General features: G+C 39.7%; 1 protein-coding gene across 26 annotated transcripts in view; it reads left to right on the top strand.

Annotated features, from left to right (window-relative positions):
- igfn1.4 (immunoglobulin like and fibronectin type III domain containing 1, tandem duplicate 4) overlaps positions 1–13,470 on the top strand; it is a 36,549-nt gene that overhangs the window by 12,224 nt on the left and 10,855 nt on the right. For 9 of the 26 annotated variants that reach the window (XM_042407264.1, XM_042407257.1, XM_042407261.1 and 6 more), the window contains 10 exons: positions 1,289–1,339; positions 1,842–1,907; positions 3,149–3,214; positions 4,511–4,576; positions 6,205–6,270; positions 7,898–7,963; positions 9,198–9,263; positions 10,352–10,417; positions 11,652–11,717; positions 12,957–13,022. In XM_042407264.1, the coding sequence (XP_042263198.1) occupies positions 1,289–1,339; positions 1,842–1,907; positions 3,149–3,214; positions 4,511–4,576; positions 6,205–6,270; positions 7,898–7,963; positions 9,198–9,263; positions 10,352–10,417; positions 11,652–11,717; positions 12,957–13,022 (645 nt within the window). The remainder of the gene's footprint in view (positions 1–1,288; positions 1,340–1,841; positions 1,908–3,148; positions 3,215–4,510; positions 4,577–6,204; positions 6,271–7,897; positions 7,964–9,197; positions 9,264–10,351; positions 10,418–11,651; positions 11,718–12,956; positions 13,023–13,470) is intronic. The other 17 variants (XM_042407260.1, XM_042407259.1, XM_042407243.1 and 14 more) reach the window with 15 other exon arrangements.

The raw sequence follows: 13,470 nt of genomic DNA, 5'->3' as shown, positions 1-13,470 counted from the left end.
CCCTCACTGAGAATTTAAGATAAATGTGAAAATATGGAGGTACCTTGAGCTCCATATCCCACCCTATAGCAAACACAATACAACTACACAAACCATACACATCATTTAAAATAATATGTGGAGCTGATTCTAACCATGTTATTTCTGTATGATTATTACTTAACTGCAAAACAACTCCACCAGTTAGCTATAACTTTTTCTGAGCACCAGATCTAGCTAACACCTGTACCTCTTACAGTTGGCTATTGCCAACAGGTGTAACAAAAGTTACATGTGTTTCATGAACAAAGCTTTCTTTTGAGACTTATTATTTATTTGTGTTATTTATTGGTACCACTCACTGTGGTGGTCTCAGAATAAACTTTTGACAAGATGTCAGATGTGACCAAAACCCAGATTAAGTGTTACAATGCAGCTGACAGTGCTTTCACCATGGTAATCCTTGGCGAATAGGTGAAAGCTCCCAGCTCTATTTTGCATACTTAATCTGCACAATCTGTCCTGTTTGGTCACAGTTCAACCACTGAAGCATACTGTTTAGAAATTCCCTGAAAAGTAAATATTCTAAATGTAAGCCACTAGTTGTTATGTCACATATAGTAATCATTTTATATGTTCATTTCTCAAACACAGATTTCAGGGAGGCAACATTCTCACTTGATTTCTATTAATGTGAAAACTGCCTTCAGTACCAAACTCTGAACCATTAGTAATTTAATTTAAGTCATTTCTGAGTGGAGGTGGAATTCTAAAGGACACCAAATGATAAGACATTTCTCAAAATATCACTTATATCACCCCTGCATAATACTATGACTTTTTCCATTAAAAATACAATTTTATTGTCAAAATCTAAAATTGAGTGGCCCTATTACATTTCTAACAAAAAGTCCAAGGTGCAAGACATAAAAAACTGAGAAGAGAAGTCAAGGACAACTGTTCACAATTCTGCTGCCTGTGTCATTTTTAGACCTGTGTAAAAAAAAAAAAAAAAAACACTAAAATAATTTGTCAACTCATATGAAAGTATTTAGAGTCATTTGTAATACTAAAGCAATGCAAATTTACAATGGGGAAAATGTAAACTCCATCCATTTCACTAACCCTTTGGCTCATGTGATGCTACAGCGAGTTTAAATGATTTTTAGAAAAATGCTTTAAAACACCAAAATGACCCTTAAATAAACATATTTTATATGACATCTTATTCATCCATAAATGAGTAAACAGATACAGCAACAGTCTGAAATGTTTTCAAACTGTCTGTGACTGTCGATTGATTATTCAGACAAAACATCTGTAGCAGCAACAACAACAGTAGCTGGGGACTCAGGAAGTGGTAAGAGAAACAACAGTGGAGCATATAGAAAGTAGATGCAGTAGTCTGCATTTTCTGCAGGCACGCATTTCAGAAAATGGGTGTGAAAGCTGGAAGCTGTTAGCTGCTGCACCTCCTAGCTGTTGGTGCTACTATCTGCTGCTACTGCTGCTGCCACTGCAACATACTGGGAAAGTATGTTGAAAAACTAGGCCTATCCTTAGTTTCCTGTTAACTCACAGTGGCAATTGGGGGCTTTTATTTTGAAAAACAGCCTCATGCTGAGCTTCCTGTTAAGATACAGTGGCTTTTATTCTGAAAATCAGAAATGACACTCCGTATGTGTGCGTGTCTGTGTAATTTTATGTTACTTTATGTGTATGTACAGGCACAACACGTATATATGTATGTATGTATGTGTGTACATAATGTACGTATGTATGTATGTGGTATTGCTCCCACACAATGAGGGAGTAATTTACTGAATCAAGTTTAAATGACTTACTGTTGTTATTACTGTTAGGCCACTCAGCTGGGAAAGCCAGTGGCGGTGCAAAGCAAGATGGATCACATGCAGATGCAGGAGGTGGTAAGACAAACAACAGCTGAGCGTATAGAAAGAAGATTCAGTAGTCTGCATTTTCTGCAGACACGCATTTCAGAAAATGCGTGAAAAAATGCGTGAAAGCTGGAAGCTGTTCGCTGCTGCTGCTCTACCACCCACTTGCAAATGCAGAAGGCGGTAAGAGCAACAACAGTGGAGCATATAGAAAGTAGATGCAGTAGTCTGCATTTTCTGCAGACACGCATTTCAGAAAATGCGTGAGTGCTGGAAGCTGTTAGCTGCTGCTGCTGCACCTCCCGCTTGCAAATGCAGGAGGTGGTAAGGGCAACAACAGTGGAGCATATAGAAAGTAGATGTAGTAGTCTGCATTTTCTGCAGGCACGCATTTCAGAAAATGCGTGTGAAAGCTGGAAGCTGTTAGCTGCTGCACCTCTCAGCTGTTGGTGCTGCCAACTGCTGCTATCGCTGCTGCCATTGCAACTTGCTGTGAATGATGAAAGCTCAAATACACTGGAAGTTGAAAGATGACAGAAATTGCTGAAGCAATGCTGAAAATGGCTGAAAAAACAGCTGATATTTACTGAAATGTATTGCTTTGAAGACTTGGAAGCTGAAAGATAAACTGGAGCTGAGAGCTGAAGTGCATTAGCTGAAGAAGCTGAGAGCTAAAACATGTTGCTGAAACAGCTGAAATCAAATGATATACACTCAAAATATAATATCTTAAAACTGTATAAGAGGAAATTCTTTATATTAATATCAGATCCTATGGATCTTATTTTGAAAAACTAGGTCCATCCTGAGCTTCTTTTTAAAATGCATTTGCTTTATGGGACTTTCATTTTCAAAAAGAGCCTCATACTGAGCTTCCTGTCAACATACATTTACTCTATGAGGCATTTATTTCGAAAAAGAGCCTCATCCTGAATTTCCTCTTAAGTTACAGTTACTCTATTCAGCTTCATCCCGAGCATCTTGTTACAATGGCTTTTATTCTGAAAATCAGAAATGACACTCTGTATATGTGTATGTGTGTGTATTAGGGAAAGTCCCCATAAAGATAGAAAAAACAGTTTGTGTGTGTGTGTGTCTGAATTTGTCTGTAGTTATGTGTTACTGTATGTGTATGTACAGGCACAACACTTATGTATGTATGTATGTATGTAGGAAAAGAATGTATGTTTGCATGTGGTACTGCTCTCAGACAATGAGGGAGTCATTTACTGAGTCAAGTTTAAATGACTTACTGTTGTTATTCCTGTTAGGCCACTCAGCTGGGAAAGCAAGTGGCGGTGCACGGAAAGATGGATCAATTGCAGATGCAGGAGGTGGTAAGAGAAACAACAGCTGAGCATATAGAAAGTAGATGCAGTAGTCTGGATTTTCTGTAGACATGCATTTCAGAAAATGTGTGTGAGTGCTGGAAGCTGTTAGCTGCTGCTGCTGCTGCACCTCCCACTTGCAGCTGCAGGAGGTGGTAAGAGAAACAATATTAGAGCATATAAACAGTAGATGTGGTTGTCTGCATTTTCTGTAGACACGCATTTCAGAAAATGCGTGAGAGCTGGAAGCTGTTAGCTGTTGCACCTCCCACTTGAAGATGCAGGAGGTTGTAAGAGAAACAACAGTGGAGCATATAGAAATTAGATGCAGTAGTCTGCATTTTCTGCAGACACGCATTTCAGTAAATGCGTGTGAAAGCTGGAAGCTGTTAGCTGCTGCTGCTGCACCTCCCACCTGTTGGTGCCATTTGCTGCTACCGTTGCTGCCTGTGCAGCCTGCTGTGAATGATGAAAGCTCAAATACATTGGAAGTTGAAAGATGAAAAGAATTGCTGAAGCAATACTGAAAATGGCTTAAAAAACAGCTGAAATTAACTGAAAAGTATTGCTTTGAAGACTTGGAAGCTGAAAGGTAAAGCTAGAGCTGTGAGCTGAAGTGCATTAGCTGAAGAAGCTGAGAGTTAAAACATGTTGCTGAAACAGCTGAAATCAAATGATATACTCTCAAAGCTGGAAGCAGAAATGTAATGTCTTAAAACTGTGAAAGAAGAAATTCTTTGCATTAATATCAGATCCTAGGGATCTTATTTTGACAAACTAGGTCCGTCCCTAGTTTCCTGTTAATACACGGTGGCATTTGGAGTCTTTTATTTTGAAAAACCAAACCTTATCCTGAGCGTCTTTTTAAAATAGTTATTCTATGGGGCTTTATTTTTAAAAACAGCTTCATGCTGTGTTTCCTGAACATATATTTATTCTATGAGGCTTTCATTTTGAAAAAAGAGCCTCATCAGGAACTTCCTCTAAAGATACAGTAACTCTATGGACTTTTATTTTTTTTTAAAGCCTCATACAGAGATTCTTGTTAAGATACAGTGGCTTTTACTATGACAATCAGAAATGACACTGTATGTGTGTGTGTGTTTGTGTGTGTGTTTCTGTGTAATTATGTGTTACTTTATGTGTATGTACAGGCACAACACATGTGTATATATATATGTATGTATGTATGTATTTACAGAATGTATGTATGTATGTATGTACATATGTGGTATTGCTCCCACACAATGAGGGAGGAATTTACTGAATCAAGTTTAAATGACTTACTGTTGTTTTTACTGTTAGGCCACTCAGCTGGGAAAGCCAGTGGCGGTGCAAAGCAAGATGGATCACATGCAGATGCAGGAGGTGGTGAGAGAAACAATAGTTCAGCATATAGAAAATAGATGCAGTAGTCTGCATTTTCTGCAGACACGCATTTCAGAAAATGCGTGTTAGAGCTGTAAGCTGTTAGCTGCTGCTACTGCTGCTGCACCTTCCACTTGAAGATGCAGGAGGTGGTAAGAGAAACAACAATGGAGCATACACAAAGTAGATGCAGCAGTCTGCATTTTCTGCAGACACGCATTTCAGGAAATGCGAGTGAGAGCTGGAAGCTGTTAGCTGCTGCTGCTGCTGCACCTCCCACTTGAAGATGCAGGAGGTGGTAAGAGAAATAATAGCTGAGCATATAGAAAGTAGATACAGTAGTCTGCATTTTCTGAACACACACATTTCAGAAAATGTGTGTGAGTGCTGGAAGCTGTTAGCTGCTGCTGCTGCACCTCCCATTTTCAGCTGCAGGAGGTGGTAAGAGAAACAATATTGGAGCATATAAACAGTAGATGCGGTTGTCTGCATTTTCTGTAGACAGGCATTTCAGAAAATGCGTGAGAGCTGGAAGCTGTTAGCTGTTGCACCTCCCACTTGAAGATGCAGGAGGTTGTAAGAGAAACAACAGTGGAGCATATAGAAATTAGATGCAGTAGTCTGCATTTTCTGCAGACACGCATTTCAGTAAATGCGTGTGAAAGCTGGAAGCTGTTAGCTGCTGCTGCTGCACCTCCCAGCTGTTGGTGCTGCCATCTGCTGCTACCGTTGCTGCCTGTTCAGCCTGCTGTGAATGATGAAAGCTCAAATACATTGGAAGTTGAAAGATGAAAAGAATTGCTGAAGCAATACTGAAAATGGCTTAAAAAACAGCTGAAATTAACTGAAAAGTATTGCTTTGAAGACTTGGAAGCTGAAAGGTAAAGCTAGAGCTGTGAGCTGAAGTGCATTAGCTGAAGAAGCTGAGAGTTTAAACATGTTGCTGAAACAGCTTAAATCAAATGATATACTCTCAAAGCTGGAAGCAGAAATGTAATGTCTTAAAACTGTGAAAGAAGAAATTCTTTGTATTAATATCAGATCCTAGGGATCTTATTTTGACAAACTAGGTCCATCCCTAGTTTCCTGTTAACACACGGTGGCATTTGGAGTCTTTTATTTTGAAAAACCAAACCTCATCCTGAACGTCTTTTTAAAATACTTACTCTATGGGGCTTTTATTTTGAAAAACAGTTTCATGCTGTGTTTCCTGAACATATATTTATTCTATGAGGCTTTTATTTTGAAAAAAGAGCCTCATCAGGAACTTCCTCTAAAGATACAGTAACTCTATGGACTTTTATTTTTTTGAAAAGCCTCATACAGAGATTCTTGTTAAGATAGAGAGGCTTTTACTCTGACAATCAGAAATGACACTGTATGTGTGTGTGTGTTTGTGTGTGTGTTTCTGTGTAATTATGTGTTACTTTATGTGTATGTACAGGCACAACACATGTATATATATATATATATATATATATATATATATATATATATATATATATATATATATATATATATATACAGAATGTATGTATGTATGTATGTACATATGTGGTATTGCTCCCACACAATGAGGGAGGAATTTACTGAATCAAGTTTAAATGACTTACTGTTGTTTTTACTGTTAGGCCACTCAGCTGGGAAAGCCAGTGGCGGTGCAAAGCAAGATGGATCACCTGCAGATGCAGGAGGTGGTGAGAGAAATAACAGTTCAGCATATAGAAAATAGATGCAGTAGTCTGCATTTTCTGCAGACACGCATTTCAGAAAATGCGTGTGAGAGCTGGAAGCTGTTAGCTGCTGCTACTGCTGCTGCACCTTCCACTTGAAGATGCAGGAGGTGGTAAGAGAAACAACAGTGGAGCATACACAAAGTAGATACAGTAGTCTGCATTTTCTGTACCCACACATTTCAGAAAATGTGTGTGAGTGCTGGAAGCTGTTAGCTGCTGCTGCTGCAGCACCTCCCACTTGAAGATGCAGGAGGTGGTAAGAGAAACAACAGCTGAGCATATAGAAAGTAAACACAGTAGTCTGCATTTTCTGAACACACACATTTCAGAAAATGTGTGTGAGTGCTGGAAGCTGTTAGCTGCTGCTGGTGCACCTCCCATTTGCAGCTGCAGGAGGTGGTAAGAGAAACAATATTGGAGCATATAAACAATAGATGCGGTTGTCTGCATTTTCTGTAGACACGCATTTCAGAAAATGCGTGAGAGCTGGAAGCTATTAGCTGTTGCACCTCCCACTTGAAGATGCAGGAGTTTGTAAGAGAAACAACAGTGGAGCATATAGAAATTAGATGCAGTAGTCTGCATTTTCTGCAGACACGCATTTCAGTAAATGCGTGTGAAAGCCGGAAGCTGTTAGCTGTTGCTGCTGCACCTCCCAGCTGTTGGTGCTGCCTTCTGCTGCTACCGTTGCTGCCTGTGCAGCCTGCTGTGAATGATGAAAGCTCAAATACATTGGAAGTTGAAAGATGCAAAGAATTCCTGAAGCAATACTGAAAATGGCTTAAAAAACAGCTGAAATGAACTGAAATGTATTGCTTTGAAGACTTGGAAGCTGAAAGGTAAAGCTAGAGCTGTGAGCTGAAGTGCATTAGCTGAAGAAGCTGAGAGTTAAAACATGTTGCTGAAACAACTGAAATCAAATGATATACTCTCAAAGCTGGAAGCAGAAATATAATATCTTAAAATTGTGAAAGAAGAAATTCTTTGTATTAATATCAGATCCTAGTGATCTTATTTTGAAAAACTAGGTCCATCCCTAGTTTCCTGTTAACACACAATGGCATTTGGAGTCTTTTATTTTGAAAAACCAAACCGCATCCTGAGCGTCTTTTTAAAATACAGTTACTCTATGGGGCTTTTATTTTGAAAAACAGCGTCATGCTGTGCTTCCTGAACATGAATTTATTCTATGAGGCTTTTATTTTGAAAAAAGAGCCTCATCAGGAACTTCCTCTAAAGATACAGTAACTCTATGGACTTTTATTTTTTTTAAAAAGCCTCATACAGAGGTTCTTGTTAAGATACAGTGGCTTTTACTCTGAAAATCAGAAATGACACTCTGTATGTGTGTGTGTTTCTGTGTGTATTTCTGTGTAATTATGTGTTACTTTATGTGTATGTACAGGCACAACACATGTATATATATACACACACACACACACATATATATATATATATATATATATGTATGTATGTATTGACAGAGTGTATGTATGTATATATGTACATATGTGGTATTGCTCCCACACAATGAGGGAGGAATTTACTGAATCAAGTTTAAATGACTTACTGTTGTTTTTACTGTTAGGCCACTCAGCTGGGAAAGCCAGTGGCGGTGCAAAGCAAGATGGATCACATGCAGATGCAGGAGGTGGTGAGAGAAACAACAGTTCAGCATATAGAAAACAGATGCAGTAGTCTGCATTTTCTGCAGTCACGCATTTCAGAAAATGCGTGTGAGAGCTGGAAGCTGTTAGTTGCTGCTACTGCTGCTGCACCTACCACTTGAAGATGCAGGAGGTGGTAAGAGAAACAACAGTGGAGCATACACAAAGTAGATGCAGCAGTCTGCATTTTCTGCAGACACGCATTTCAGAAAATGCGAGTGAGAGCTGGAAGCTATTAGCAACTGCTTCTGCAGCACCTCCAACTTGAAGATGCAGGAGGTGGTATGAGAAACAACAGTGGAGGATACAGAAAGTAGATGCAGCAGTCTGCATTTTCTGCAGACACGCATTTCAGAAAATGCGAGTGAGAGCTGGAAGCTGTTAGCTGCTGCTCCTGCACCACCCTGCTGTTGGTGCTGCCATCTGTTGCTACTGCTGCTGCCACTGCAACCTGCTGTGAATGATGAAAGCTCAAATACATTGGAAGTTGAAAAATGAAGAAATTGGCAAAGCAATGCTGAAAACGCCTGAAAAAACAGCTGATATTAACTGAAATGTACTGCTTTGAAAACTTGGAAGCTGAAAGGTAAAGCTGGAGCTGAGAGCTGAAGTGCATTAGCTGAAGAAGCTGAGAGCTAAAATATGTTGTTGAAACAGCTGAAATCAAATGATATATTCTCAAAGCTGGAAGCAGAAAGATAATGTCTGAAAAACTGTGAAAGAAGAAATTCTTTGTATTAATATCAGATCCTAGGAATCTTATTTTGAAAAGCTAGGTCCATCCCCAGTTTCCTGTTAACACATGGTGGCAGTTGGTGTCTTTTATTTTGAAAAACACCTTCATGCTGTGCTTCCTGAACATATATTTATTTTATGAGACTTTTATTTTGGAAAAAGAGCCTCATCTGGAACTTCCTCTAAAGATACAGTTACTCTATTGGCTTTTGTTTTTTTTAAAAGCCTCATACAGAGATTCTTGTTAAGATACAGTGGCTTTTACTCTGAAAATCAGAAATGACACTCTGTATGTGTGTGTGTTTGTGTTTTTCTGTGTAATTATGTGTTACTTTATGTGTGTGTACAGGCACAACACACATATATATGTATGTATGTATGTATGTGTGTACAGAATGTATGTACATATGTGGTATTGCTCCCACTCAATGAGGGTGGAATTTACTGAATCAAGTTTAAATGACTTACTGTTGTTTTTACTGTTAGGCCACTCAGCTGGGAAAGCCAGTGGCGGTGCAAAGCAAGATGGATCACATGCAGATGCAGGAGGTGGTGAGAGAAACAACAGTTCAGCATATAGAAAATAGATGCAGTAGTCTGCATTTTCTGCAGACACGCATTTCAGAAAATGCGTATGAGAGCTGGAAGCTGTTAGCTGCTGCTGCTGCACCTCCCACTTGAAGGTGCAGGAGGTGGTAAGAGAAACAACAGTGGAGCATACACAAAGTAGATGCAGCAGTCTGCATTTTCTGCAGACACGCATTTCAGAAAATGCGAGTGAGAGCTGGAAGCTGTTAGCTGCTGCTGCTGCACCACCCTGCTGTTGGTGCTGCCATCTGTTGCTACTGCTGCTGCCACTGCAACCTGCTGTGAATGATGAAAGCTCAAATACATTGGAAGTTGAAAGATGAAAGAAATTGCCAAAGCAATGCTGAAAACGCCTGAAAAAACAGCTGATATTAACTGAAATGTACTGCTTTGAAAACTTGGAAGCTGAAAGGTAAAGCTGGAGCTGAGAGTTGAAGTGCATTAGCTGAAGAGGCTGAGAGCTAAAATATGTTGCTGAAACAGCTGAAATCAAATGATATACTCTCAAAGCTGGAAGCGGAAATATAATGTCTGAAAAACTGTGAAAGAAGAAATTCTTTGTAATAATATCAGATCCTAGGAATCTTATTTTGAAAAACTAAGTCCATCCCTAGTTTCCTGTTAACACAAGGTGGCAGTTGGTGTCTTTTATTTTGAAAAACACCTTCATGCTGTGCTTCCTGAACATATATTTATTTTATGAGATTTTTATTTTGGAAAAAGAGCCTCATCTGGAACTTCCTCTAAAGATACAGTTACTCTATTGGCTTTTGTTTTTTTTTAAAAAAGCCTCATACAGAGATTCTTGTTAAGATACAGTGGCTTTTACTCTGATAATCAGAAATGACACTCTGTATGTGTGTGTGTGTGTGTGTTTTTCTGTGTAATTATGTGTTACTTTATGTGTGTGTACAGGCACAACACACATATATATGTATGTATGTATGTATGTGTGTACAGAATGTATGTACATATGTGGTATTGCTCCCACTCAATGAGGGAGGAATGTACTGAATCAAGTTTAAATGACTTACTGTTGTTTTTACTGTTAGGCCACTCAGCTGGGAAAGCCAGTGGCGGTGCAAAGCAAGATGGATCACATGCAGATGCAGGAGGTGGTGAGAGAAACAACAGTTCAGCATATAGAAAATAGATGCAGTAGTCTGCATTTTCTGCAGACACGCATTTCAGAAAATGCAAGTGAGAGCTGGAAGCTTTTAGCTGCTGCTGCTGCACCTCCCACTTGAAGGTGCAGGAGGTGGTAAGAGAAACAACAGTGGAGCATACACAAAGTAGATGCAGCAGTCTGCATTTTCTGCAGACACTCGTTTCAGAAAATGCGAGTGAGAGCTGGAAGCTGTTAGCTGCTGCTTCTGCAGCACCTCCCACTTGAAGATGCAGGAGGTGGTAAGAGAAACAACAGTGGAGCATACACAAAGTAGATGCAGCAGTCTGCATTTTCTGCAGACACGCATTTCAGAAAATGCGAGTGAGAGCTGGAAGCTGTTAGCTGCTGCTGGTGCACCACCCTGCTGTTGGTGCTGCCATCTGTTGCTACTGCTGCTGCCACTGCAACCTGCTGTGAATGATGAAAGCTCAAATACATTGGAAGTTGAAAGATGAAAGAAATTGCCAAAGCAATGCTGAAAACGCCTGAAAAAACAGCTGATATTAACTGAAATGTACTGCTTTGAAAACTTGGAAGCTGAAAGGTAAAGCTGGAGCTGAGAGTTGAAGTGCATTAGCTGAAGAGGCTGAGAGCTAAAATATGTTGCTGAAACAGCTGAAATCAAATGATATACTCTCAAAGCTGGAAGCGGAAATATAATGTCTGAAAAACTGTGAAAGAAGAAATTCTTTGTAATAATATCAGATCCTAGGAATCTTATTTTGAAAAACTAAGTCCATCCCTAGTTTCCTGTTAACACAAGGTGGCAGTTGGTGTCTTTTATTTTGAAAAACACCTTCATGCTGTGCTTCCTGAACATATATTTATTTTATGAGATTTTTATTTTGGAAAAAGAGCCTCATCTGGAACTTCCTCTAAAGATACAGTTACTCTATTGGCTTTTGTTTTTTTTTAAAAAAGCCTCATACAGAGATTCTTGTTAAGATACAGTGGCTTTTACTCTGAAAATCAGAAATGACACTCTGTATGTGTGTGTGTGTGTGTGTTTTTCTGTGTAATTATGTGTTACTTTATGTGTGTGTACAGGCACAACACACATATATATGTATGTATGTATGTATGTGTGTACAGAATGTATGTACATATGTGGTATTGCTCCCACTCAATGAGGGAGGAATTTACTGAATCAAGTTTAAATGACTTACTGTTGTTTTTACTGTTAGGCCACTCAGCTGGGAAAGCCAGTGGCGGTGCAAAGCAAGATGGATCACATGCAGATGCAGGAGGTGGTGAGAGAAACAACAGTTCAGCATATAGAAAATAGATGCAGTAGTCTGCATTTTCTGCAGACACGCATTTCAGAAAATGCAAGTGAGAGCTGGAAGCTTTTAGCTGCTGCTGCTGCACCTCCCACTTGAAGGTGCAGGAGGTGGTAAGAGAAACAACAGTGGAGCATACACAAAGTAGATGCAGCAGTCTGCATTTTCTGCAGACACTCGTTTCAGAAAATGCGAGTGAGAGCTGGAAGCTGTTAGCTGCTGCTTCTGCAGCACCTCCCACTTGAAGATGCAGGAGGTGGTAAGAGAAACAACAGTGGAGCATACACAAAGTAGATGCAGCAGTCTGCATTTTCTGCAGACACGCATTTCAGAAAATGCGAGTGAGAGCTGGAAGCTGTTAGCTGCTGCTCCTGCACCACCCTGCTGTTGGTGCTGCCATCTGTTGCTACTGCTGCTGCCACTGCAACCTGCTGTGAATGATGAAAGCTCAAATACATTGGAAGTTGAAAGATGAAAGAAATTGCCAAAGCAATGCTGAAAACGCCTGAAAAAACAGCTGATATTAACTGAAATGTACTGCTTTGAAAACTTGGAAGCTGAAAGGTAAAGCTGGAGCTGAGAGTTGAAGTGCATTAGCTGAAGAGGCTGAGAGCTAAAATATGTTGCTGAAACAGCTGAAATCAAATGATATACTCTCAAAGCTGGAAGCGGAAATATAATGTCTGAAAAACTGTGAAAGAAGAAATTCTTTGTAATAATATCAGATCCTAGGAATCTTATTTTGAAAAACTAAGTCCATCCCTAGTTTCCTGTTAACACAAGGTGGCAGTTGGTGTCTTTTATTTTGAAAAACAGCTTCATGCTGTGCTTCCTGAACATATATTTATTTTATGAGATTTTTATTTTGGAAAAAGAGCCTCATCTGGAACTTCCTCTAAAGATACAGTTACTCTATTGGCATTTGTTTTTTTTTTTAAAAAGCCTCATACAGAGATTCTTGTTAAGATACAGTGGCTTTTACTCTGAAAATGAGAAATGACACTCTGTATGTGTGTGTGTTTCTGTGTAATTATGTGTTACTTTATGTGTGTGTACAGGCACAACACACATATATATATTTATGTATGTATGTGTGTACAGAATGTATGTATGTATGTATGTATGTACATATGTGGTATTGCTCCCACACAATGAGGGAGGAATTTACTGAATCAAGTTTAAATGACTTACTGTTGTTTTTACTGTTAGGCCACTCAGCTGGGAAAGCCAGTGGCGGTGCAAAGCAAGATGGATCACATGCAGATGCAGGAGGTGGTGAGAGAAACAACAGTTCAGCATATAGAAAATAGATGCAGTAGTCTGCATTTTCTGCAGACACGCATTTCAGAAAATGCGTATGAGAGCTGGAAGCTGTTAGTTGCTGCTGCTGCTGCACCTCCCACTTGAAGATGCAGGAGGTGGTAAGAGAAACAACAGTGGAGCATACACAAAGTAGATGCAGCAGTCTGCATTTTCTGCAGACACGCATTTCAGAAAATGCAAGTGAGAGCTGGAAGCTTTTAGCTGCTGCTGCTGCACCTCCCACTTGAAGGTGCAGGAGGTGGTAAGAGAAACAACAGTGGAGCATACACAAAGTAGATGCAGCAGTCTGCATTTTCTGCAGACACGCATTTCAGAAAATGCGAGTGAGAGCTGGAAGCTTTTAGCTGCTGCTGCTGCACCTCCCACTTGAAGGTGCAGGAGGTGGTAAGAGAAACAACAG

The sequence above is a fragment of the Thunnus maccoyii genome, chromosome 3 (assembly GCF_910596095.1).
Source record: "Thunnus maccoyii chromosome 3, fThuMac1.1, whole genome shotgun sequence".
Classification (NCBI taxonomy): Eukaryota; Metazoa; Chordata; class Actinopteri; order Scombriformes; family Scombridae; genus Thunnus; species Thunnus maccoyii.
Note: the sequence above shows the minus strand (reverse complement) of the source record. Positions and strands in the feature narration are given on the sequence as shown.